Source organism: Coturnix japonica, chromosome 24 (genome assembly GCF_001577835.2).
Source record: "Coturnix japonica isolate 7356 chromosome 24, Coturnix japonica 2.1, whole genome shotgun sequence".
In the NCBI taxonomy this organism is placed as follows: domain Eukaryota; kingdom Metazoa; phylum Chordata; class Aves; order Galliformes; family Phasianidae; genus Coturnix; species Coturnix japonica.
In genome coordinates this window covers 2,543,907-2,568,539 of record NC_029539.1, presented here as the reverse complement: position 1 = coordinate 2,568,539, position 24,633 = coordinate 2,543,907, and the positions used below count along the sequence as shown (strand labels likewise).

At 44.3% G+C, this 24,633-nt stretch overlaps 1 protein-coding gene across 1 annotated transcript in view; it reads right to left on the bottom strand.

Moving 5' to 3' along the window:
- CLMP (CXADR like membrane protein) overlaps positions 1–24,157 on the bottom strand; it is a 34,779-nt gene extending 10,622 nt beyond the window's left edge. Inside the window, exon 1 of the mRNA XM_015884061.2 lies at positions 23,738–24,157. Within this exon, the coding sequence (XP_015739547.1) occupies positions 23,738–23,885 (148 nt within the window). The 5' untranslated portion in view covers positions 23,886–24,157. The remainder of the gene's footprint in view (positions 1–23,737) is intronic.
- Positions 24,158–24,633: the final 476 nt, after the last annotated feature.

The window sequence follows — 24,633 nt, the reverse complement described above, 5'->3', positions numbered from 1 at the left end:
CAGGCACAGGAACATGCACACAGGATCAGATGGAAAATACATGTTTGGCTGAAATTATTTGTAGGCGAGTTCATGTGCTAAAAGCTAAAAAGCTTCCAGAGTTAAATCTTTCATTAGCTTTGGAAGGCAGATGAATTAGGGAGCAACGCTCAATATAGGTGTTACTTTCAAAAGTAAAAGTCCGTGCTTTATCACCTAACTGCCACGCTTAGAAAGAAGCGCCCATAAAAGCTTCAGAGAACTGTGATACAAGAAATCCACAGTGAGATTTTCCAACCTGGCCCCAACCACACCAGCACTGAGATCACTCGGTGTTAAAAATGGGTCCTCGCTGCTGGGAATTGTCTGATGAAGCACATTTTCCAGCTAAACTTAACACCTTTTTTTTTGTCTTTTTATATTTATTTTGGCTTTTTTTTTTTATCCAGTAAGACAAACTTGAGTTGCTGACCGTAACTTCTCCAAAGAAACCCTGAAGCTGCAGGAATCCTTGGTCTGTTTCTAGCATATGATGCCTTGAGTCACAGGAAAATTATAGCTTGTGTTTCTACTCCCATTCCTTAGGCTCAAGTTGGTGAGGTGAGGTATAAACACTTGCTTAAGTTAAGCCAGGTTTTAAAAGGGCTTTACTAAATGCAAACATTAAAAGTAAGAACTCTTCACACCGTGGGTCGTCCCAGGGCAGTCACCTAACCTGACTTTGTTCTGGAAACATCAGTCGTGAAGACTGTCATTCGAGCACTGTGTAGTATGTAGTACTGTCTGGGCAACTTCCAATCCAACTGCAATAGGTTCTCCATTTGCTAAAGACAAATAGTTTCAAACATAGGCAATACATTTATAGTCTGATCTCTTGAGTCCTCCTTGGGTTCTAAACAGAATTATTTGCACACCTTGGTCTGATCCCACTACCCAGAAATGTGGTCTTTTTATAAAGGAAGTTTTGGTCTTTTAGTCTTCTGAGTAACGCATTCTTCTCAAAGTCCAGATTTCTGCTTAAACAGCATTAACCCACCCCTACAGTCTTGTCTGCAGAATTATCCAGACAGATAACGTTTCTCCAGCTGAATAATCGTGCACATATGTGCTCAATGTGTGTCTTAGATGTTGTACTGAGGGATGTGGTTTAGTATGGAAGCATCAGTGGTAGGTGGATGATTAGACTGGATGATCTTGGAGGTCTTTTCCAACTGTGGTGATTCTATGATCCCACGCATGGATTTGAAGACAGCGTATTCTGTCTTGATACATACAAGAACAACATTGGAGAGTTAAACACAAAAGCACAGCTCGGTCTGCAGTGTTGCAACTTTGAACCACTCCTTCATGCCAGGAATTTAAGACTTCACATCTGTTTGAGCTCCATCTCCCTGCTGCCTTGTAGGAACAGATTTACTAAGCTGCTTCATGGAAAAACCAGAGCCAGCTCTCACTGCTTGTGAGAGCACTGGGGAATGCAACCGGAGCATTCTGTAACAGACAGGTTTTGAGTCTTACATGCTTAAATAGGAGGCTGGATGCTTTTCTGAGCACGGAGTTGTATTTGGAGTAAAAATCTCACACCTGAGTGATTCTGAAGCTCCAATCATTGAAGTATCAATGACACAACAGACACTAATTCTACAGTTTTTCCTCCACTGACAAACAGATCATTCTTTCCCCCCTCAATAATTACAGTGATAGGACAGACCTGCACATCAAGTCCTGTATCTCATCTCCCCTTCCAAACCTCCTGCAGTTTCTTCTGCAGATAAGTGAGCCAAGCAAATAGCCATGCTGGGTTGTGCCTGAGCTATAAGGAGGACCCACAAGGTTGACATCCTGTGTCCACTACTGGCCTATGCTAGCCCTAACGTCTAGTTGCACTGACAGCATTTTAGGCCAGAATAAACATAAAATGGTGTTTTCTTACAGACAGCTATTTTGCATTCTTTGGGCAAGGGAGGAAAAGCTGGGGGCGGCTGTAAGTCTCCTAAGGATAATTAACTCAGCCAGGGCTGTGCTCTGGGACATCTGCTTTCTGTATTCCTTGGCTGGCAGAGCCATAAAGGCCAGAGGTCTCCTTCTCCCGAGAGCTCGCGTGCTCCAAGTGACCAGGAGCTGCCCCCCAGCACGCTGCCTGCAGCCCGCTCCCCTCCGCCTCCCTTTGATTTCAGGAATTCAGTTGTGAAGCACAAGCGTCTCAAACAAGAAATATGTGAGCTCACAGTCAGCTCCCGCAGGGACAGGCTGGCTGTGTCAGAAGGAAAGAGGTCGTCCTATCCTCGTCCATATCCACATTGCATTGCAGAGGTCCCCTGTAATTGGAACCACATGTGCTGGGGCTGAGGCTGGAGGAGGCTGTTAAGCAGAAAGCAAAGAGCAGTCCGGCATGCTGCCGAGTTTCCAAATGGTGACGTGAAGCCTTTGGAATTGAAACCACTGCAGAGCTAGGAAGGTCCAAAGAGAAGAGAAAGCAGCAGAACTGCACAAAGCAGAGCCTGTGATTGTTAAGAGGTTTGTAAGGACAGAGCAAGAAGTGCAGGAGGGGCAAGAACATGGCAGGCAGATCACACAGATCCTTACTAAAGAAACTCTGCTGCATGGACATTGGGCTCTGTTGGCCATTCTTCCCCTGTATGGGAGCAGCCAGTCAGTCCCTTATCTGGATGAAGAGGAAAGCTCATAGTGTGCATGTCAATGCTCCAAGCACAGCATATCTCACTGCCCCAAGGCAGGAATGAGGTACAAGTCTGGGTCTCCCAAGTGGCTCTAGCAACAAGGATACAACATGCTGGGGGAGAGCTTGGGGTTTCTCCAGTAGATTCAGATGAAAGACCAATCCCACAGTACTAAGGGCCACATACATGCTGAGGATCTGACTTACACATTCCTAGAAGCAAGAGCTAGAACGGTCCCTGGAAAAGCCAGCAGGAAGTTTACCTTCCATACCAACACACAACTGAGTCCAAAGCCTGCAGAAACTCTGGAATACTGGAAAGACACTGAAGCATTCAATTACCTCCGGATCTCCAGAGACAGCCAGCAGCTATGTACGTACTGTGGTTGTCCTTTTTCTTGTTGCATTTTAAAATAAAGTGCAAGTAGGCAGTTCTGGGTTTATATCCCCAGAGACCACAAAGAACAGCAAACAAGACATCAGAACTGCATCTTCCTATTTAATGCTTCACAGAGTGTTTGTACAGAGCAACGTGTGAAGTCCCTTAGCCTTCAGTCCAGGCATTCTACCAGTAAAATGGTCGAGGTGTCTTCAGTTTACACAGCTCAGCTAAGCTTTTTAGAGATGCAGCTGATGATTTCCAGCTGTGTGGATCAGATCTGCACAGTGCTTGTCCACACAACACAGATCCCTCAGGGGGGCTGAAGCACCTGAGGATTTCTGATTCTCTCTTTCTCTGCAAGTATCTCTGGGCTACTTTAAAAGGCTTTGTGCTGAGGAACACAAGAGGACAGACACATCTTGGATGGTGTTGATGGACACTGAAAAGAAGGATCTGGTTGCAACAGCTGAGAACTGTGAACATGGGAAGGAGGAAAAGAGGTTGAGATAGATTCCTGATTCCCTTGTTGTGGTAAGAATTCTTCCTCATAGCCTCAAAGTAACAGGGGAACCAGAAAGCACTGAACTGATTCTGCTTTGTTGCTGCTTTGTCTCAGAACTTCAACTTGTTAAGCATGCCAAGAAGGGTACTAAGAAAACTAGGAGGTACTCAGAAACTTTATGTTTTGTCTGAATTTTAGGCATTTTCAAAGTTGGGTATTGTTTTAAGGTGCAGGCCTCAGTCCCTGTTCAGCACATCCACATTATTTCAGCGAGATGCTCAGTTCTGCACCCATAATTGCACATAACATGGTATGACATCTCACTTATCCACTACAAGCGCTACTAATATGATACAGAATGAATGCCTAATGTATTAGCACTCTGTCACTTTTCATATCCTCGTACTCACTCAATCTCAAACACTCAGCTACAGCCTAGCCTAGGGCAGAAAATGAACAGCAGCAGCAGCTCCTCCCCATCATCCCCATGAGTCTTGTGAAAGATGTTGAACTCCTGGGATGAACAGAAGGTGCAATCTTTCAGGCTGAGCATAGCGCAAGGAACAAGAACAGTGACTCTAGAAGGGGTAGGGTTACAGATACTCTCTACCTAGCAATCTCTGTTTCTCAGATACTCCAGTGCACTGGCAATAGCCAGAGATGAGAGGTCTCAGGAGGATTCCATCACCCACAGGATTGTAGTTTATGAGCTGAAGGCCAGACCTCCACGTTCCCCAGACTTCTGGATCTATTCCACATAACAACAGCCTGCCGCCCGAAAAAGGACATAGCTACACAGCAGTGCCTCATTAATCACGTTGGTTAAGTTGATCATGTTGTTGCTGCAACTTAAAAAGCAGTAGAAGAAAATGAAGAACATCTTTTTGCTACTTTGGAAGTTTCCGTATCTGAAAAGTTAAGGAAAATCTAACTTTTTTATGTTTTTCTACACAAATCCACAATTTCTTTTTTAAGCTTCATGTAGGTTATCACAACCCTTGGCTTGTTTCAGAAGTTCAAAGCGTTAAATTACCATTTAAAATCTGTCAGAGCCAAGCTATGTTCAACTACTTGCCAGCACTCATTTCTACCCTTGCAATGGGAGAGGGAGGGAAGCAGATTTTCTTCTCTGCTCACCGCAGGGCTCTCATGGCAGCAACTGAAATGCACGTTACGTATATTTTGCATGTTTGCAAATACCAAGGGCTTCACAGAGCAGGGAAGTCTGTAAAAGCCTTGGGCCATTGCTAGGGGAAGCCCTGAATGAGAACACGCAAGCATCATGCTTGCCAAATATTGCTGTGACCTTTGCACAAAAGAGTAATCTAGTTCTCCTCCGGCACACATCCCTTCTCTGGAGTGAGGGATGCCCCAAGTGTGTCTGCAGAGAGAAGTGGCATCTGGGCAGCAAGGGAGAGCAAGGAAGGTCTGGCTAAGAGCTACAATACATCATCGAGCTCTAGTGAGCAAGCACAGTGTTTCCAAGATACTGAAAAGAAAGAGGATGATAAAGATGTGGTTCAGGCAACAGCTGAATGAGTCTGCTAATTGGAAGTGAAAAGGTCAGGAATCTTATCAGGAAACAGACTGTAAAGGTCAGGTGAAGTATAGAGAAGTAAGCCTAGGAGGAATGGGTGGCACACATGGGCAGCTGAATCTACTACTGGGGCTCTCCATTTCCATACAGTCAATGTTCATAGGAGATCTGACCATCAACCCAAAAGCAAAGAACTTTTCCCTTACTCTTAATCAGACTGAGGTCCCTACCACAACTTGGCCAACTCATTTCCTTTGCTTCAACACACATCAGGCACTTACTGTCATACAACAGGAAACGTTGAAGCAATAACATGAAGTGTTAAAGCCTATTCCTGGAACAAAAAATAACCAGGCTATTACATTATTCCTATCTTGTGAACAATTGTGCTTTGGAATTTGCTAGTCTATTTCTTATATATCCACATCTCATAATGGGAAGCCCCAAACTGAACCTAGTCCCAACACTGCTGCGTAGATGGGAGAGATCACCTTTATCACCTGATAGCCACATCCTTTCCAGTGCAGACCATGATGCTATTGGCCTTTGCACTGAGTACATTCTGTCAGCTCACATTCACTTTTCCGTAGCACCTCAAGGGCTTTTTTCTGCAAAAGGGAAAGCATATAAACTGGGGAACATGAGATCTCCAGTGCTGGTGCAAGAATACAGGCATTGCATGGAAACAGGTCAGTACAGTCCAAAGAGAAATGATTGAATAATTTTGCTGAATGATTTAGGAGAGTTGGCAGTGGGCATTTCTTAGGGAACTCATCTAAGCTTGAACTCTGGGAAAGGACCTCAAGCCCTGTTACAGATGGAAGGGTTCCTGGACAAGCTGCAGCTTCTGTGCCTCACTTCTGTCCTTGTAAATTTATGTGAGTGTACCTGCATGCCTTAGGGATGAATATGTAAGCCTTGCAGAAGGAATAACAAGGTTGTAGAGAAATCTGAACCAGACTCTTCTCAGAGGTACACAAGACATGGATGGGAGGCAACAGCAGGTTGTGAAAAGGGGGATTCCAGTCAGATATTAGGATAAGCATTACTACAAGGGTGGTCAAGTCCTCAAACAGGGGCTTACATAGACTATAGAACTGGCATCCTTCCTGGCATAATCCAACCCTTCCTTTAGCTAACAGCCGGCACAGGGCCCTCCCCAAATCCCTCCTGCTTTATACAGCCCTGTGACACGCACTGAGCCGTGCAGCATGTCAAGGAGAGACCCAGGAGACTTAAGCACTGCTCCCTAAACCTTAGGCCTTCCTACCACAGCCTCCAGACCACCCGGGTAAATCACGCTGTGCTGCTCTCCTCCCTTGGCTTCAGAGAGGTTCCTGAGCACCCCAGTGTGGCCCCAGCAGCCATGACGCACTGTGTACACAGCTGCCAGACCAGGGTGGTGGGCTTTGCAATGATTAAGTCCATTGTAATGTCTGGCAGCCATCTGTCAGCCACATTTACAGTAAACTGCAGCTCTCCTAGCATGTGTGGTCTGTGGGGATATAGCTGAGCACATAATTTAGTTGATGAATTTAGCCTCTTTTACTGCTGACAGTATCTGTGAGCAGGTCACAGCTGGCTGCAGTTTCTTTACTCCGGTACCAGTTGTTTTCTTGCTTAAATTTCTTTCCACATGACAGTAAAATCCAAGCTCTTGTAGTTAATTAGATATATCACCTGATATTGCTTCCCAATTGGATGAGCTTGTAAGTAAATGCTTATGTACATTTGGCGTTGAGTTCTCCCTAATATTTACTTGGAGAGGGCTGAAATTTACTTGTAAGTGTCAGAAGAGTACATCATTAATTGACCATAGAAAGTTGCAAACAGGATGAAGGCAGATTTGCTAAGGTAAAATATTACCATCTGCTGAGTAGTTTGCGTTATCCAGCAGTGCTGATCTTGCTAACTGGAACCATGTTGCTTGAACACTCCAGTTCTGTTGCTTTGCCTCCATGCCCTATGGGTGATTCTGGAAATGCATCGTAACACAACTCTTCACAACAACGTCCAAATATGTTTTATTCCAAGCTGAAATCTACTTTTCACATCATTGCTATTCAGGGTTCCAATGGTTTAATATGGCCTTCAAAAATTCCCATGATCATCGAGCCACAATTGCCATAAGAAGCAGCCAACAGAGCTCGTGGTATTTCTGGTGGTTTTATTTCTCTAGAAAACAAAAGTTTCTGTAATAGAAACTGACACACAGCTCTCCCCCCTCTTTGTTTAAGAGGGCATTTTCAGTCAGAAGGCAGACAAGACACAAGCACTGCCTGTCTGAACTGAACACTCTTCTCTCCCTCTGCCTCCCCAAGGTGCAGTTTACCCTCCTACCCTTCACGGAATGCATTTGCAGCTGCAGGTATTCAGCACCTCTGCAAAACACTATTGATATCCCATCTGTAATTTCCCTGCTTTACCCTACACTTGTAGGAACAGTGAGCACTCAAGCCTATCTACAATTCTTCAGGTGCCTGGATATCACCAAAACATAACAAGAGAAGGAAAGTACATGCCAAAACATTTTGACACTTATTTACCTTGATTTTAAGCCCAGTGGACTTTGTCCAGTGGCACTCAGTTAACTAGTTTCACATTGCAGGAGCATCCTTAATAGTACTTAGTTCTACAGTTTAGAAGTTCCAATTCAACCCAGAACACCTCCCAGTTGATCCAAGCTTTCTCACCATCACCAAAATTAACCCGTGGCACAGAGTTTTTGCTTCTTGTACAAGTGAAGTTACACTGGAACCCATGCAAACTTCTTCTGTTGGGTCTTTCAGAAACAGGAGACTGGCACCATATGCCAAACACAGTCCATTGAGGGATGAGAAAAATCAGCTTATTACTTCTAGTTTCCAAATAGGACAGAAAGTGAAGCCAGCACAGAGATCAAGCTGTGAGGAGGTAGCTGGCTTCCTGCCCAATGCATTGCTTCGGTTCTCTGAGGCCCCTGCAGCCTCACATCGCCAAAAAAGGAATCTGGAAAATGTTACACTGAAAGCAAGAAGTTCTGCATCTCCCTCTCGCTCCCTGCTTGGGGGAAGCATCTCCTTGGAGAGACCTGCAGCCACACAAGGGAGAAGCTGGCAGCCGTGATTTCCACCCCATGCTGGCTGCGCAACAGGAACCCAGGAACAGTGAACAGACATCAGCCATCCCTGGCACTCACCACTGAGCTGCAAAACGTGGGTGTCGCATTATACCACATCCCCTCCAGCTCCTCCAAAAAGTCCAGGTCCTGAACAAAGACCGCAGTTTCAGTTCAACATGCGCTGTGCTACATGAGCAGAGCTGGCAGCAGTTCCTTCTGACCCTTGCACAATTTTAACTATTTCCCCTTTTATTACTAAATAAGAAAAGGAAACAATTTTTACTGCCAGTGCCAGGCTTTGCAAGGCTTCTTCTGCCTCAAGCTGCTGTAGCACAGCAAGCAAACACTCCAAAGCAACTCCACCAGCTCCACTGTAAACTTCCTAGTGGTCCATTTCATCGTCAACCTCACCCAGTAGCCCGGCTGGATTATCTTTTTACCTTAAGCCTTTGAGAAAGCCCTTCTCCCTTTCAAACCAGTGACGCCTCCCTGCACGAGGGTTTGGGGACAGCAGGAGGGGAAGGCAGTTATGTAACAGCTGCAAGAATTGAGGGGGAGAATGAATGTCAGAACTTGCTAAAACATAAACCCGGGAGCCTTGCGGATTCCGTCTCCAGCATCCATCAAACATGATTAATTTTAATGTCACAACATTTTAATGTCAATTACTTTTAATGTCACTGCTTCTTATTTACTGGTGCAACCACATTTTAGAGCTGATAAGAGATTCCCCCAAAGAACATTTAAGATCAAATAAATAAAGCAAGAAAAATAAATGCAATGAACACGAGCAGCAGACTGGTGCCTCCCTGCTATTGCAAGGCTCTTGATGTGCTGAATTCAACTGCACTGCAAAGGCTAAAACAGCTGTAAAACAGAGTGTATCTGAGGCTTTTCTGTTCAGGATTAAGTTACTACATCGCAAAAATTTGCTTCTTTGCCTATTTTCTAGACTATATAATTTGACTGGTTGATGTCCATTAGATACATGGCTTGATATTACTTATATTAAGCTAAACCATCAGACAATATATTTTGTTTCAGTGCTGCACAAGGTAGAGAATAACAGTTCTCATCCTGTCTCATAACTGGACTTCAGTTTGGCCTTTGTTGTGGTCCCCCATAATATCCTTTTCTTCAGGTTGGAAAGACATTGGTTTGATCAGTGGACTGTTTGATGGACAAGAAACTGGCTGCAAAATCATGCCCAGTGAATGGTGGTCAATGGTTCAGTGTCCAGATGGAGGTCAGCAACAAGCATGGTCCCTCAGGGAGCACTACTGGGATCAATAACCTTTAATATCTTTATAAATGACACCAACAGTGGGATCAAATGCATCCTCAGGAGTCTGCAGATGAAACCAAGCTGTGTGGTGTAGTCAGTTGGATGCGAGTTGGAAACAGACAAACTACAGACTCCAAGCTATTGTGTTAGACCTTTTGTTATAACTGGTTTTAATCCTGCTAAATTGTGTGTGGTTTTCATTTCTCAGCTACAGTAATGTTATTCCTGAGCATCTTCTATTCTTATCCAAAATCGGCTGGTTGGAAGAACCATCACAGACAGCAGGCAGTGACATTAGAGCAGACTCTTTGTTGAAGATCTGATTTAAAAGGAGTTGGGAACATTCAGCAAAACCAGACATGGTGTTTGAAGCCAAACTGAGCAAAGACTTGGCTATTAGGATTATCCTAAAGGAAATGAAGGGAGGAATATAGATAACTTGGCAGTAATTGCTTAGGACAGACTTCAGGCCACACTAACAAGATCTGTTGGCTTCATAAGGTTCACAGCCCCTTGCTGTATAGGTCTATAGAGATGGGTGTCTCAGTTCTGGGAGGTGACTGCTGGTACTGTGGGAGAAATACTGCCACTAGAATTAAGGAAAAAACCACTGAGTTATGTGATTCTGAACTCAGTACACACAAAGCTGGTGTTTGTAGGATATCTCATCAGCTCTTGAAGGTCCTTGCCTTCTAGACTATAGGGTCCTCTGAACTATCTAATAAAGACCCCTTCATATCAAGAAGGGGTCCAGAACAAAGGCCCGTGACGAAGCTTGCCGTTTTCATCCACTGAAACCAAGGCAAGGCAAGGCAGTCAGTCACCTCCCTGCATTCTATTGCTCCGAGTTGTTTCCTGTGCCCGGAGCAGGGGCTGTCCTGAGCCTGGGCTCCAGCCTGAGCTGTCGGTTGGCGTTAGGATCCAGGAATCATTCAGAACCAAGGCTGGGATTTACATGATGAGTTGCTTAATTCTCTCCTTCTTTTTAGGGTATCGGTTGCAGCGTCTGTTGAACTGGGCAGAGCATCTTTCACGTCATCCTCCTGTCTGCATCAGCCTGGACACACTGGTGCGTATAAAACAACATTTACTATACAAGGTAATCAGGTAAAACGTGCGGAGGCGCCAAGAGATACAAGACAGCACATTCTGACTGAGCTTTGTATATATCTGACAGCAAGCATAGCCCAGAGTCATCTCCCAGTCTTAAACAATTCACATTCCTTCCTCAAGCTAAATTGTGCTTGGCTGCATTGTTTCAGAAAGCTGAAGAGCTGCCTTGTGCCAGGGGTTTACTGCAGGGACCTTTACTCCGACCCAGACTAGGAACAGCTCTCCAGGCACCAGCTCCTGAACAAAGCATCACATTCCAATTGTTTACGCATTTCTGCTGACCTGAATCAGGCAGACACAAACAGGCTGCAATGCTGCAGGGGGACCTGGTGTTCCAGCTTCACTAAGCCACCTGAGGCTTAGGAAACTCAGAGCTCCAGGAGGCTCATCAGGAGCAAAACCTTACAAACATTGCCCTTTCTCACAACTTCAGAGCAGCAGAAGCGAGACCTGAGTGCAGTCCTTGAAACATTCTGTTGCCCTTCTCATCTGGTGTGGAGGAGTCACACATAGGGTAGGTATTTCCTTTTCTGATAACAGCTACCTCTATGGCTACTCACATTTAGTGAGAAGACATGATGTCAAGCACCAACTATTATAGTTTTACAGACTTGCAAAGGCAAAAGAACAGTTTCCCTCAGGAATGCACATTAGGAAATGAAGCATCTGGCTACAAGAAAAGACATTTAAAACACTGACCTTCTGTTCAGGAAGATATATTTCAAAGACTCAAATCAAGTTACATGAGCTATTTGTCCTAAAATATCTAAATACAGTTTTTCCTAATATTCAACAACTTTCCCTTGTAAGCTTGCAATTCAGCATACTATGAGTGTCCTTCCATTTCCACCTGACATGGAACCACATTGCAGTGGATTTTAGTTGAGATTACATGTCAGGAAGGATTTAATCCCAGAAGGAATTGTCAGGCACTGCCCAGAGGAGCAGTGAGGTTTGAGAAGACCCATAGGATATCCAATTTTACTGATATTTGATTTAAACTACTCTTTCATAATCTGGCCCAGTACTTCCCAGCTCCTTGTTTTAATGCTTGCTTTCAGGCAGGAGTGTGACTCACTGACAGAGTCTCTGCAAGAAAGTGAAATACTCATACATGGGGGTTACTGCAGAGTTTCCAAAGCATCTGGAAGGCAGGGGCTGATGCAATAGTGACAGCTCATAGAAATGAATCCAGGGCATGAATAACTACAGCAAACTTGTGGGCCAGAGGAAAATATGGCAAAGTGTACTTAAGCTATTTGCCGTTAACTAGAGCAAAGTGATGAACTTTGCACTAATGAATACACAGTGAATTTCACCTCAATGTATGTAATTATACAAAGATATTTCCCACTGTAAGTTTTGTCTTCCTCTGAGTTGCCAGGCATTTGAATCCTGTTAGAGATGTCATTATGGCTTGCACCCTACATGTGCTGGCCACGGATGCAACTGAATATATCTGTGCCTCTACTGTAAATAACACCTAGAAATATATTGGATCTCTGCAGCTAGACCTTCTGAAAGTCCCTGCAACACTGTTAACATATTAATGTCTATGAACACCAGGCCAGGGGAAGAGTTCATCTTATCTTTACCCCATTCCTGTATTCTTCCCCTTAGATCAGCACCTATTAATTACTTGAAGCAGGATACCAGGCTAAGCGGGTATCCTCACCCTTATTGCACCTCTTATTCTATAGCACATGCATATTAGATGCTGGCATTCTGTCTGGGACACAGTTTTAATGTGTGAATCTCGCACTGATAATTAACATGCCTATTTGCTCTCTGGTTGCCTTATCTGCACTGACAGGAGCTGCACACTCTTTGTCTACCAGTTTCAAGCCTAAGTTTATCCCCAAGTCTCAGCTTCCTGTGTTACTTCAGCTGAAATGGAAGAATTTTAGCTGACCAAGTTTGCCTGGTAGAGGGAGAAATCAAATGGCTCCTTGCTGGAGATAACAGTAGTTCCTTGGCCCCAGACCACACAAGCCTCCACATCTGGCCCTCCTTAACATCTAGAAACAAACCCAGAGCATCTGCCCACCAGGCAGTGAGGCTCATTTGACATTAATGCAGAATAAGCCAAGTAAGAAAGACTGATCCTCAAAAGGCTCATTTGGATTGATAACAGGTAACGGCAGTACTGGAGCAGGCACAAAGGCACAATACATGGTCTGATTTGTCTAAATCTCACGTAACCCCCTAACTTAGCAGCCAGCAGCTTCTGGCATCCTTCAGGATGAAAACTGCACTTTGGGGGATGGTACGAAGGGAGGGTAGTTGTTGTGTGTTGCTCAGAAATGTTTTATTCAGGCTGTTTATTCTCAAAAGAGCATTTTCTTTTTAGATTAAAGTATATGAGTTTTGTATACTCTAAACACAGGAGACAGGACTCGGGCATTTCTTCTTTTAAGAGGTATGGCTGAGCATATTTCCTACAAAATTAATAGAGAATTGAAGAAAGGACTTACATGGCTTATCTTCACTAAATGCAAGGAAGGGATTCATGGCTCTGTCACAACACAGGGGCAGGAAATACAAATGAAAACAGACAGCAGCCTACAAGCTCTTTGGAAAGGAAAGACCAAGCAAAACATAATCAAACTATTTACCAATACTCTGCATAGTTTAATCTGAAGACCATAAAACACATGATATAATGGACAAGGCATTTCCCTTTTTACAGATGGGGAAACCAAAGCTCCAAAAGGACTCTGAGCCACCTGCTGGGATCATGGTGGAGATGACAGGCAAATTAACAACCAACAGATTTCAGTTTTATCAGTGCAAAACTTTTGGTCCAATTAAATAGGGAAACAGAGCCACAGATTCCTGCCTCCCCATCTCTTTGACTTACAGACAGCTCAGTCTCCTGCAGTAAAGATAGTATTGAGTTATGTATGCCATTTCTCAGGCATTAATCACTGTACTTTATACAGGAGGTCACTATTTCCACCTTAAGCATAGGAGAGCACTCTGCTCCATCTTCCAGGAGATAGGAAAGATGGATAATGAACAGTTCCCCTACCCAGAAGGAGGAACTCTCTCAACTTCCATAGCACACCTCAAAGATTGATGCAAGCCTAATGTTTAATCTCTTCCAACTGCCTAGGACATTTTCCCTGGCATCTACTCTCAACACTCATATATTATGCATTACTTTCTTTTGGATTGAAAGTAGCCATAGAGAATATATGAACAGTGACTGCTATTTAAAATGCAGAAATAACACTTAATCTGCTACATCAACTCTTCCCTGTCTGCAGACTGAACATAACTGATGGTGTGTTTATAAAGCATGCGTAATCATTACCTGCTCAATTACTGTTGTTATAATGCATGGTTTAGCAATAAGCACTTGCTTGTTGTGGGGTTCCACCATTTCCCTGTATTCAGGGAATTCTTATTATTTTGTTTCTATTTCTACATCACAATCAAGCTGTAGCTTTATGCATGTGGGCTCAGGATATTTTTCCTTTCCTTTACATTATCAGTCTGCTTGCCACATCTTTGCTGAAGGGGATTCCTCACTTTAAGCCCTTCTCTTGGTAGGGCAGGATGGCCTCCTTTGGTTGAGGATTATAGGCTCTGACAGTGCCGAGACAGAAAAGTAAAGCTCCAGAATGATTTAAAGCAATGAGCAGAGCTGCTCCCCTAAGACCAGTTACATGCACCCAAATTCCATCATCTCCTGTAACTCAAATCCACTCTAGATGTGGCCTTCTCCTAGACTTCATTCAGTGTGGACACATCAGAGATCCTGATGGTAACCATCTCCCCTTCCATCATGCTCTCTCATCTGATTTAAAAGTTGATAATGAATTTTAAGCTTTTAAGTACAAACATAATCACTGAAGCACCAAACTCTTTTTTAATTGTTCATTTATTTCATACTTGAGCTGGGGAAGGGTTTGCTGCACACCAGCATTATTTTCTTTAAAACAAAGCATGAGTTTTTATCAGCGCATTGGTTTCCAAAGACAAAGAACAGATGGCCCCTTTTATTTCAGAGGCAGCAAAAGGACATTCCATGCCTTCAGGAGCCCTCAGAAGAACACTGATATGAGAGAAAAATATGAAGTGCCAATATTGCCTGGCTGGTTGTTCCAGGAGCAGAAAAAAAGCCAATTGAGAATATACCTGGAGAACTGCATTTAATATTCCCTAGATTTAAATGCCTCTAAAAGAAAAGATTAGTCTAAATAGGTATTGTGGAAAACATCCAGGGACCACACTTTCTAAACAGTTGCTGCAGATGACCTCTGACAGAGCCTAACAGATAAAGCCTTACATGAGCCCTGTGTACGTGGTAGAAGAGCGTGGTACCTGGTGCAGGTATACTCTGCACTACCACTAATCACTCTTTAGCTAAGTCAGCATTAAATAAAAGCACCAAGGGCTCAGGTAAAGAAGGGAAACATCACATGAACTCAAATCAGATATAATCAAGTTAATAAGATGGATGATCTTGGTGACAAACTGATGGGAAACTCATCGCTTTCTCGAATCTTTAGCAAAGTAAAGCTTGCAAGCAGCAGCTGCTTTGAGATCTGGCCAGAACCAAACCTGATTTAAAGCCCCCCCCTCCTTCAATGAGCACCCTCAGAGCCTCAGTTAGTTTTTCAGATGCTCTCTGAGCATTTGGGGTTCCTAGCTTCCCTTGTCACTGTATGAATTTATGATGTAGAATTACCTCGCATGGGTTTCACACAAGCAGATGCGAACCTGGCGCCTGGTGTCAGACAGCAAGCAGGAAGAAAACTAAGTTTAAGACATTCTGGCTTGCTGTGAGAGCTTTCAAGTGTGCAGTGTTGTAGCAACAGTGCAAACAAGCAAGGAAATGGTCCCTGTGACAGAGCACTTACAACCAAGAAAATATCCTGAATACACGCATCTGGTACAACAAGGTTTGTTCCATTCACGTTTTGATTTTGCCTTCTGTCCTTTCCTCCTGGTGACTTCACAGAGGAGAAGACATGGGGTAAGGAAAAATGCTTGCTGACAAGTTAGAAAGAATGCCTCCACTGCATTCAGTGCCTTTTTCTAATGGGTATGTATTCATCACCATCCCACAATGGAAACAACATGCCCAAGGCATTACTAAATAAGAAAAAGATGGGAGCTCAATTGGAGGAAAAAGCATTGTGCAATGCAGGATCATTAACTCCAGAGCAGAGGAGCTCAGAGGTACATTGGTTGTACCAGGTCACATTGGGCCTGAATTAACAAGCAGCTGCAGAATTGTCTCCTTAGTTTGCTCCAGGAGTAGCTTTGGGCTACATGGAAGGAGCTTTAACAAAGCCAGATACACTGGGATGCTGTTTGCCACACTGAGTGACACTGATGGGGAATCTCTTGAACTGCAGCTTCATCTTCACTCATTAAACCTGATGCCTGATGTGTCTTAACAGGCTTATCACTCCTGACTTCTGCAGCACCATTTCTACAGTGACTTCAAAGCGTTTTACATCTCACAAAAGAAAGTTTGCTTCATCTCTGTGCTCACAAAGGAGCACACAGCAGCTGGAGCCAACGTTTTCAACTGCATCCCAAAATCCCGACTGCTTTAAGGGCACCTAATGTAGTTGGTGTGAGCACATCAAGTTCATGAGACTCTGCGTTTCCATCTGCACACCAGTACTGGCCCTTTATAAGCAGCTTACCACTTGAAACAGAGACATTCAAAACTAACAGGCACTTAAAAATGGAGCCTGCAATTACTTAAATCACAGTTACTGGCAAAACCAACAATGGAATCTGGACATCCTGAATGGTGCTCTCACTAGACAGAGCTCTGGATTACTTAAAAATCCCCTTTGGAAAAGAAATGAGAAAAAAATACAGTATTTGTGAAAACAAAAGCTATGCTTTGTCTTACAACAATCCCTATTGTTTCCAAGCAAGAGCCGGAAACAAAGGAAAGAGAGGGGTTTTGCCCACAGCACAGACCACATCAGAGCATGACAAAGCAGTACTGTAGAAACATCAATCCAGATTGAATGGATGTGGGAAAACAGCTCCTTATGAGAAATGCTGGGGCTCTGGAGTGAGGACTGAGTGTTCCACATGGGACACCTCAGCCACAGCTGCGAGGGATGCCAGCTTCAATACTGACCTACAGACATGGATGCACAATGCAACAACACCTTCAGAACGAATGCAAAAGTTGGACTGGGAGAGAGCTCTTTTACTGCCCACACAGCTAAAAGCCAGCAAATATTTAAGACTTATACTTCTGTTCCTACAACAAGCTGGGGTCAGCCTTCATCTGCCACTGCCATTGGAAACAGCAGCAGTCAACTTTGGCCTTGAGGCACAAGCCCTGAGGAATCCTGCTCTCTCATCAGTCATTCTGCTGCCTCCCTGCGGCCTTCCAGTCCCAGGGGCTTTCTGAAGGGCATAATAACTCACAGCTTTTTACCACTGCACCAAAATCTATACAGCAAGTTACCCAATAAGTCAGCAGAGTCCCAGCAGCAGACATTTCCCATTTTGAGCACAGAAAAAAGTTGGCTTTCCCATCAGCAGTACTTCTGCGTGTTCATAGTTTATGACCCATAGAGCATCAGACAGACATTTGCTGAAGCTGCATATTGCTGCGGCGAATTGAGCCCAAGAGCCAGTAAATGCCTGAGGCAAATGAAGCAATCCCCCAGTATTACCCAAGAAGGCAGAATCCCAGCAGGACACACCGCCAGACACTGGCCTGGAGCCTCACTCCCATCAGATTTGCTTTGGAATTACCCTACTGGAACAGATTTCCAAATCTGGCAATGGTACCTTTTACAGCAGAGGTTTGATAAGCCATCTTTTGTTCAGAAAGGAAACCCTGATGTTGGAGAACGTGGCTTTTTTCCTCTTGTCCCTGGAATTGTGATTGGAAATAATTGGAAGTGTCACTGGAAGTAATCAGAAGTGACAGTCCCTGGGCTATAAGGCTTTTGCTTCGAGTCTAACGATCCTCCCCCCCCCCTCAGCCTCCCGCAAAACAAAACCTAAATTTAAACAATGAAGTCACAAAGTGATTTGCCTTCAAGGTTGAAAACCCTTCAATTTTCTTCTCTTTTTTGGAACAGAAAAAGAAGTGTCTGACTATTCTCGTTCAATAGTCAAGCCTTGCTGTGTTACACGAGAGGTTCCTCCCCCCCCATACACACGAACACCCCACCCTACAGATAAAGATTCACATCCATATTAAACAGTTCTATGGCCTTTAAAATTTTATCAAGGCTTTAAAAAGCAAAAAAAAAGAGAATAGCCTAAGCAAGTCTGAGCAATGAGACTGAGCCAACACGCATCTCATAAATATTGTGAGCACTGGAAAACTACCTCGTTCTGCTGCTTTTTGCTGAGGCACATATGGGGAAGGGAACGGGGCCACTTGGTGTTTCTGGTGGTTCTGGTGAAGCCTCTTACACTGAATGCTACCTGAGCATGTAAGGAGAGACCCACCTGCTGAATAACATTACAGCTTCAAAAGCCAAAGGAAATCATGGGCATGAGATCATTCTCCGCTTGGGAGAGGGTAAACTCATTCATGAACTGAACACATGCAGCTCAGTTTCTTTTGTGAGGGCTCTTCTAGTGACATTTATTCTACGTGTGGAAGTTTCTTAGCTCACTGATGCTATAAAATCCATGATTCCTCTTTTTAATTAAGTAGGGATAACTCAAACCTTCTCGTCCCTTAGAATTTGTCCCAATGACTGCTCAGGACACTGTTTGATATATGATGGCTGACGGATTCAGTTGCTTGCCACTAATCACTTCTGCTTGTGTTTTGGGACACTCTAGAAAGGAAAACAGTTGTGAATCAGAGCACAAGGGCTTAAGACATACAACAATATTGCTACCTTGTCAAGTCATATACACACCTGTGTCTCAGTTTCCTTCTCTATTAGGAGCTCCCAGTATCCCTACTCTCCTAGGTATTCTCTACCCAGCATGGCCCAGTTGGATTGAGCTCTCCAGAGCTTTATACATGGCACTTAGCACAAAGGATGCTACACAAGCAGCAGTGCTATGGCAGACCACATGCAGTCTACTGTCATTGCCAGCAGTTGCCTCTAACTGTGCACGCTCCATTTCAAAAGACTGTTTCCAGGAGAATGGCCTCCCTTCTGCAAATGCATATATTGTAAGCACAACAAAATTCTCACTGACCTTTTCCTACCACAGGCAATTAAACTGCAGGCACTAAGCTGAACTTTCACCTTTCCACCTAGTCAGTCGGGAACGAGTCACAATGAAGCTTCGTATTCATTTTGCAGCCACTAAAATGGGGATGTCAGCTACGTGGAAGAAAAGCCAGGCTGAAAATACCCTCTGTAATGTATATTGATTCTCGAAGGACAGCAATTCTAACGGCACGAAACTGTGTCTGGCCCATTAAGAGAAATGCTGAGTTTGAAAAAAAAAAAAACCTACGAATTTAATTAGAACCAATGCAAAGAGGAAGGAACAGGAGAAAGACTTGTCACGATTTTTTCCATGTTGTTCATCACCTTCAATGCATTTCACAATTGTTCAGTCCTCCTTGTGACTTAGGAAAGGTGAGTTTTCCTAATTAGTCACATGGAAAAGCAGAGACAACAGGGAAAAGGGCTTTAGAAATGCTAGCAGCAGTGTTATGCCAAGGCAGGGCAGCTTCCATCCTACTCACATTCCCTGGTTGCTCTTCCAGTACTCAGTGAGCTTCTGGAAAAGAGGACCAGCTCTACCTTGAGTGCCAATCCTCAGCCAGAGCTCTACTGCCAACACTTTCCTTCTCTGTATTGTGCCCATGTAAAAAGTGTGTTTTAGGCTGGGTCTGAAGCCCTGTCTGGAGATGTAGGCTGATGGTAGCAGAGCTCCGCTGCCTTGTCATTCCACTCAAGCAAACTGAAGAAGTAAACTGAAGGATCCTCTTTCCCCCTGTTGACTTCCCATCACTTGCCACGTTTGCCACTGCTGTGCTTCCTGCTCTCTCCATTTCCTCATCTTCCACTACCCTGTCCACTCAGCTTCTATTCACAGACCTCAATGACCTGACTTCACCCTTGGCTTTTTGCTGGGCTGCTTCTGTAAAATAACCATTTCTAAAAACAGATGAAGAAACAGTGTGAGGAAAAAAGGAGACCCATTCATCTTTCAGACAGGGCACCACCAAGTTCCCACTGCACCCAAAGTAGCCTCTGTTTTGTAACAGATCAGTGCAAGCAATATGCACAACATCACATCCCCAAGAGCCAAGCTTTCTTTGCACACATACAGAACTCATATCCGTACTGTGCAATATACACAAGCCTTGGTTAACAGATGGGGGTGTTTTAGCTGGAAGCAAGAAGAATCATTGGACTAAAGCTTTGGGAGCAAATACTGCCGGGAAGAGGCACGGAAAGCAGTTTGCAACACCCTTCTTCATTGCTACTAAACACGCACATTTTGCATCACATAACAATCTGCTTCCACAGGTTTTTGCAAACACACTCTCTGCTTTGTTGGAGTGACTGTTTACATTTCTTTTCAGGCAGTTCCTAAGATCTCAAACAAATCCCAGGCTGCAAACCTGTTAAGTTCCCTATAAAGCCCTGTGTTTGCCTTGAGGAAGACAGGGGCATCTGTTGTGATCCAGAGGATAAACATCAGGGTCTCTCTCCAAGCCAGTTGTGCAATGACAGGCATTGCTGGGAAGCCTGCTCTTATGTTACACAAAACGTCCCTCTGAAGTGGCCCCGAGTGCCCCACAGAAACAGACCACTAATTCTGTATAAACAGGGCCCGCTGTGGGCACAATGGCCAAACACAAATTGTTTCACATGGGAAATTCAGAAATCATGCCTCCCCTCAGCACGCTATTTCTTAGGATTAAGAGATGGGGCTTCAGTATTTCAACCCTAACTTGGCTGTCCTGCTGCTTTCCCCCACTCCAGAGGTTTACCCTTTTTCTCCTTATGGTAAAACAGAAAAGGAGGGATGAAACCAGTCCTCAAAGTAAAGCTAAGGTTTTCTAAATGCCAGAAATCCAAACGCTTTCATGTAAAACAAAGCAATGCTGGAGAAAGAGAGGACATTCTTATTGAGTGCCCTGATAGGAAATGTGATGCAAACACACCCTGACTTTAAAAGAATCTTTCTATCTCACAGCCAGAGCTGATAACTCTGATATCCCACCAGATAGCAGCTCACTCAATTGTCTTGCCTCCTTTAACTCGCCCTAGAGCAGCAAATGGATGCATATCATCTTTGTTCCCTTGCCGTAGGGTTTCTTAGAGCAGCATTCCAGTAAGGAGCTCTGGGCCCTGTCCTAGAGCTAAATTCACACCTCCCAGCAGTTCTTGCATCCAGCTGCTGTTTTGTTGACTGCTGAAGAAAATAAGCTCATGCAATTATCAGCTGTTATGAAGTTGAAGAACAGCCCCCTCTTTGGCTCGATGCACCAAGAGTGATCACCTTCCTTCCTTCACAACCCAATGAAGGAAAAAATGAGATCCAATGGCAGAATCCTGTACAGAAGCTTATTTTCCTATTCCGATCCTGTTCTGAGCTGTTAAAACATGACACAAAATCATCACCCCAGCTAAATACTCCATAGAACAAACTGATAAAGCCAACAGAAGGAGCCATGAGAAAACCAGGAGTTTGCAAGTGTATCCTACATCCATAACCTCAGAAATGTGGGAAGTACCCAGAGCAGCAGCAGATAAAAGATGCATCAGTTTAATATTCCAGTTGTTTAAAACATCTCCCTTTAGTTCTACTAGTTGAGGCAGAAGCAGTCTATTAGGAAGTTCATTAAGCCCACTAGAAGCAGCAGTGCTGGTTTTTAGAACAGGTTCTTGGCTTTTCTGGAACATGTTGCACAGCTTTAAGGAGAAGGGCTTTAAGGAAGCATGACAGGGCACCATTCAGGATGCCTCTTAAAGCAGGAGGGGAAGCAAGTCTTAGAAGCCTGAGAGTCAGTGTAGGAAAGCACAGCCCCAGGCTGACCTGCCACTGCCAAATGCTGCAGAGCAGCTCCCATTTCAGCAAGGATTTTCAGGATATCTGGTGGATACCTAGGCAAATACATGCTGTCAGACCCAATTGCTCATGCCAACAAGCACTACAGGGATTTGCACCATAACCTTTCCCAGCACAGTGAGACGATCAAGTCTTGGTGTTCAGTGCAGTAACTGTGCACCCCTGGGACAGCCCTGTAAGAGATGCACTGACCTTAGAGCTGGGAGAACAGAGCTCAGCTACATCTGTACAGAAGGTAGTGCTGCCATTACAGCTGCGTCCACTCCAGCAGAATCACTCCTGTGTAACATACCAATGCCTACACACTGAGTACACCATATCATAAGCCAGACTAAGTGCACAAATCAGAGCTACCGGCTTCACCCACGTCCATCAGCCTCAGTACAGTACATAAATTCCCTGTGCCATCATTCACTAAACTGTACTCATCTTTTCCCAAAGACACCATATAGAGAGGTCACAAAGCTGTCTACTTACCATACAGGTAACCAGTATCAAATACAAGGGCCATATACATATACTATCAGTGTGAATGAATACTCTGAACCAGCGACTTTCCTTTGAGGTTTCCTTGGCTTCAAACTCCTATCTCCACATTACTTCTTTACTTCAACAGTGAGCAGAAGCACACACTCACTGATACTTCTACACCTTGTTGCCCATTGACAATGCAGATACAACAAGGGTAAATCACAGGGCAGTTCAATACTAACAAAGCACCAGGAAAATGAGACGTTCCTGGTTTGGCCATGAGCTTTGGGCAGCAGCTCATCCTCCCTTTACCACAGCTGGAACAACTCCTAGAGAAACTGAGGAACTTGGATCTTGATTCAGTGCAAAAGCTCCTCAGGGCATGGCTTGTCTCCTCTGCTGGGCTTATGCCTAGTAAGCATTACAGAGATCCCAAAGAAAGAAGAATGGTTAAAGGCCATTGTGTTCCCCAGATAAAACCAGCACTGGTCACACAAAAGAGAGTTACTCTTATCACTACAACACTCCTGTGGCAGCAGCTTATCCATACTGCTCCAAGCCTTCAACACGTGGCCTCTGCAGGAAGACTTTTGGGCATTTAGAAATCTGGCTGGTCCACGTTTCACACCTGTGAGTCTAAATGAAGGCTGCTTCCCACAGCATTTCTTCCTATCATCCTGTCTGAAGCCTTTATTTTAACTGTATCCACCCACATCAGCCCATCACCCTGTGGAGCTTGGCTCTTCCATGGGAATCAAAGACTTGTGCCCCATTCACACCAGTACCCAGGGTTTTGGGGGGGCAGGAGGACCCAGGAATCAGATTTGCTCAACCACAACAGATTTCAGAGCTGTCTGTTTGTCAGCACTATGTGGTGAGCAGAGTGAAGACAGAAGCTCACTCATCACATCCCAGTGCCTCTGGAGATGTAGATACCCAGGCTGCTTCTGAGTCAGTCCCATGTGCAAGTCCCCCCCCTCAACAGACCTCAGGACTGCAAACCCTTTCTTTACAGGCTTTACCAGACATCCCTGTTCAGCCCTTCAGTCTCTTTCCCTAGTTTTCTGCTCCTATTCAACCATTAACTTCTATCTTTCCCCCCTTTATTTCAGCAGCCCTTTTCCCTCCCTTTTTCTTGCTGTCTCCCTTTTGTTTCCCCCTCCTTCTCCTATTCTTTCTCCCCTTAACTCCTCCCTCTCGCACTTCAACACATCTGTTTTTAATCAGAGGCATCAATTGGAAACAATAACCCTTTTTTTTATTCTAAAAACCTGAACGTTAAATATTTGAGCAAAGCAAAACAGCGAAACAAATCCGACACTACGACTGGAACAAAGACATTTTGTTCACCTTGTTTTACCGAAGAAGTTCAAACCCCTTAGTGGTACAACGCTCAAAAAACGTTGCCCTTTTTAAACTAAAAACACACATTCCAAGAGGGGTCTGTATGACCACGACTCCTAAACGAAGGAAACATAACGAATCTGGGTACTAAAAGGTCCCCGGCCATCAACCTGCTAATAACTAAACCAACACAAAAAGCACTGAATCCAAACAACACTGAAAACAGAGTTTGCCATAAGTTTTTTTCCTCTGCAGATCCAAATAGCTCAACAGAAATGAATTTCAATCGCACAGAGAGGGGCGGGTGGAAGTTGGATTAAACAGCAAAAAACCAACCTACCTAAAAAGAAGATGGAAAGTGCAGACATTCCGTCTCCGAGTAAGAAAGGGACTTTTCCTCCCTTCTTCCTTCTCTCTCCCATGAACAGCAGGCAGACCTGCACGGGATTCAAAAGAACGCCTCTGGAATGCGCTGAGAGTAATTGCATCCATGTGCCAGAGAAATAACCAACTTCACTCTTTCTTCCCTTCTGATATTCATCTCCTTGTCCATATTCCGTCCAGATTCAGCCAGAGCTCACAGATCTGTGGCTGTTAATTCAGGGCCTGGAGTCTGGAAGAGAAGAGACAGAGCAGCAAGGAGTTCACATCGACAGCAGCACGGAGTGATTTTGCACGTCTGAAAAGGAAAGGAGAGAAGCGGGGGAAAACACTGCGCTCAATGTTCACCACATGGCTGCCTCCCAGAAGAGCCCCTCCCTGCCATCAGCTGGGATTAATAGTGAAGACCAGTCATGTGGGTGAAGTAGAGCTAACTTCTAGCAGTGACATATAGAGATTTACCTCGGGAGGAGATGGAAGGATTTTACGAGTGTCGGAGCGGTTAAGTTTGGAGGCAGCATGGAAAAAAATCAGATTCATCCCTCAGCGGCTCTTGGGGAAAGCACAAATGCTCTTCAGAGCTACAAACACACATATACATTCAATATATACAATGTCTACGTAGAAGCTAAGCTCCAGAATTACAGCTTTTGGTCTTACTGAAGGTTTACTTCATATCTATATTAGTTTTCCTTTCTGAGTAGGTCTGAGTCTCTAGGAGAAAAAAATCCTAAGATTTGATCAGAGCACGGATGATTAAGAAATAGTCCCTCAGCTTTACCAGGTTTTCTGCTGTGAAGATGAAACAGTTCCCAATGTGATAGGGAGCAGAGCTCACGGGCAGCTCTGTCCACC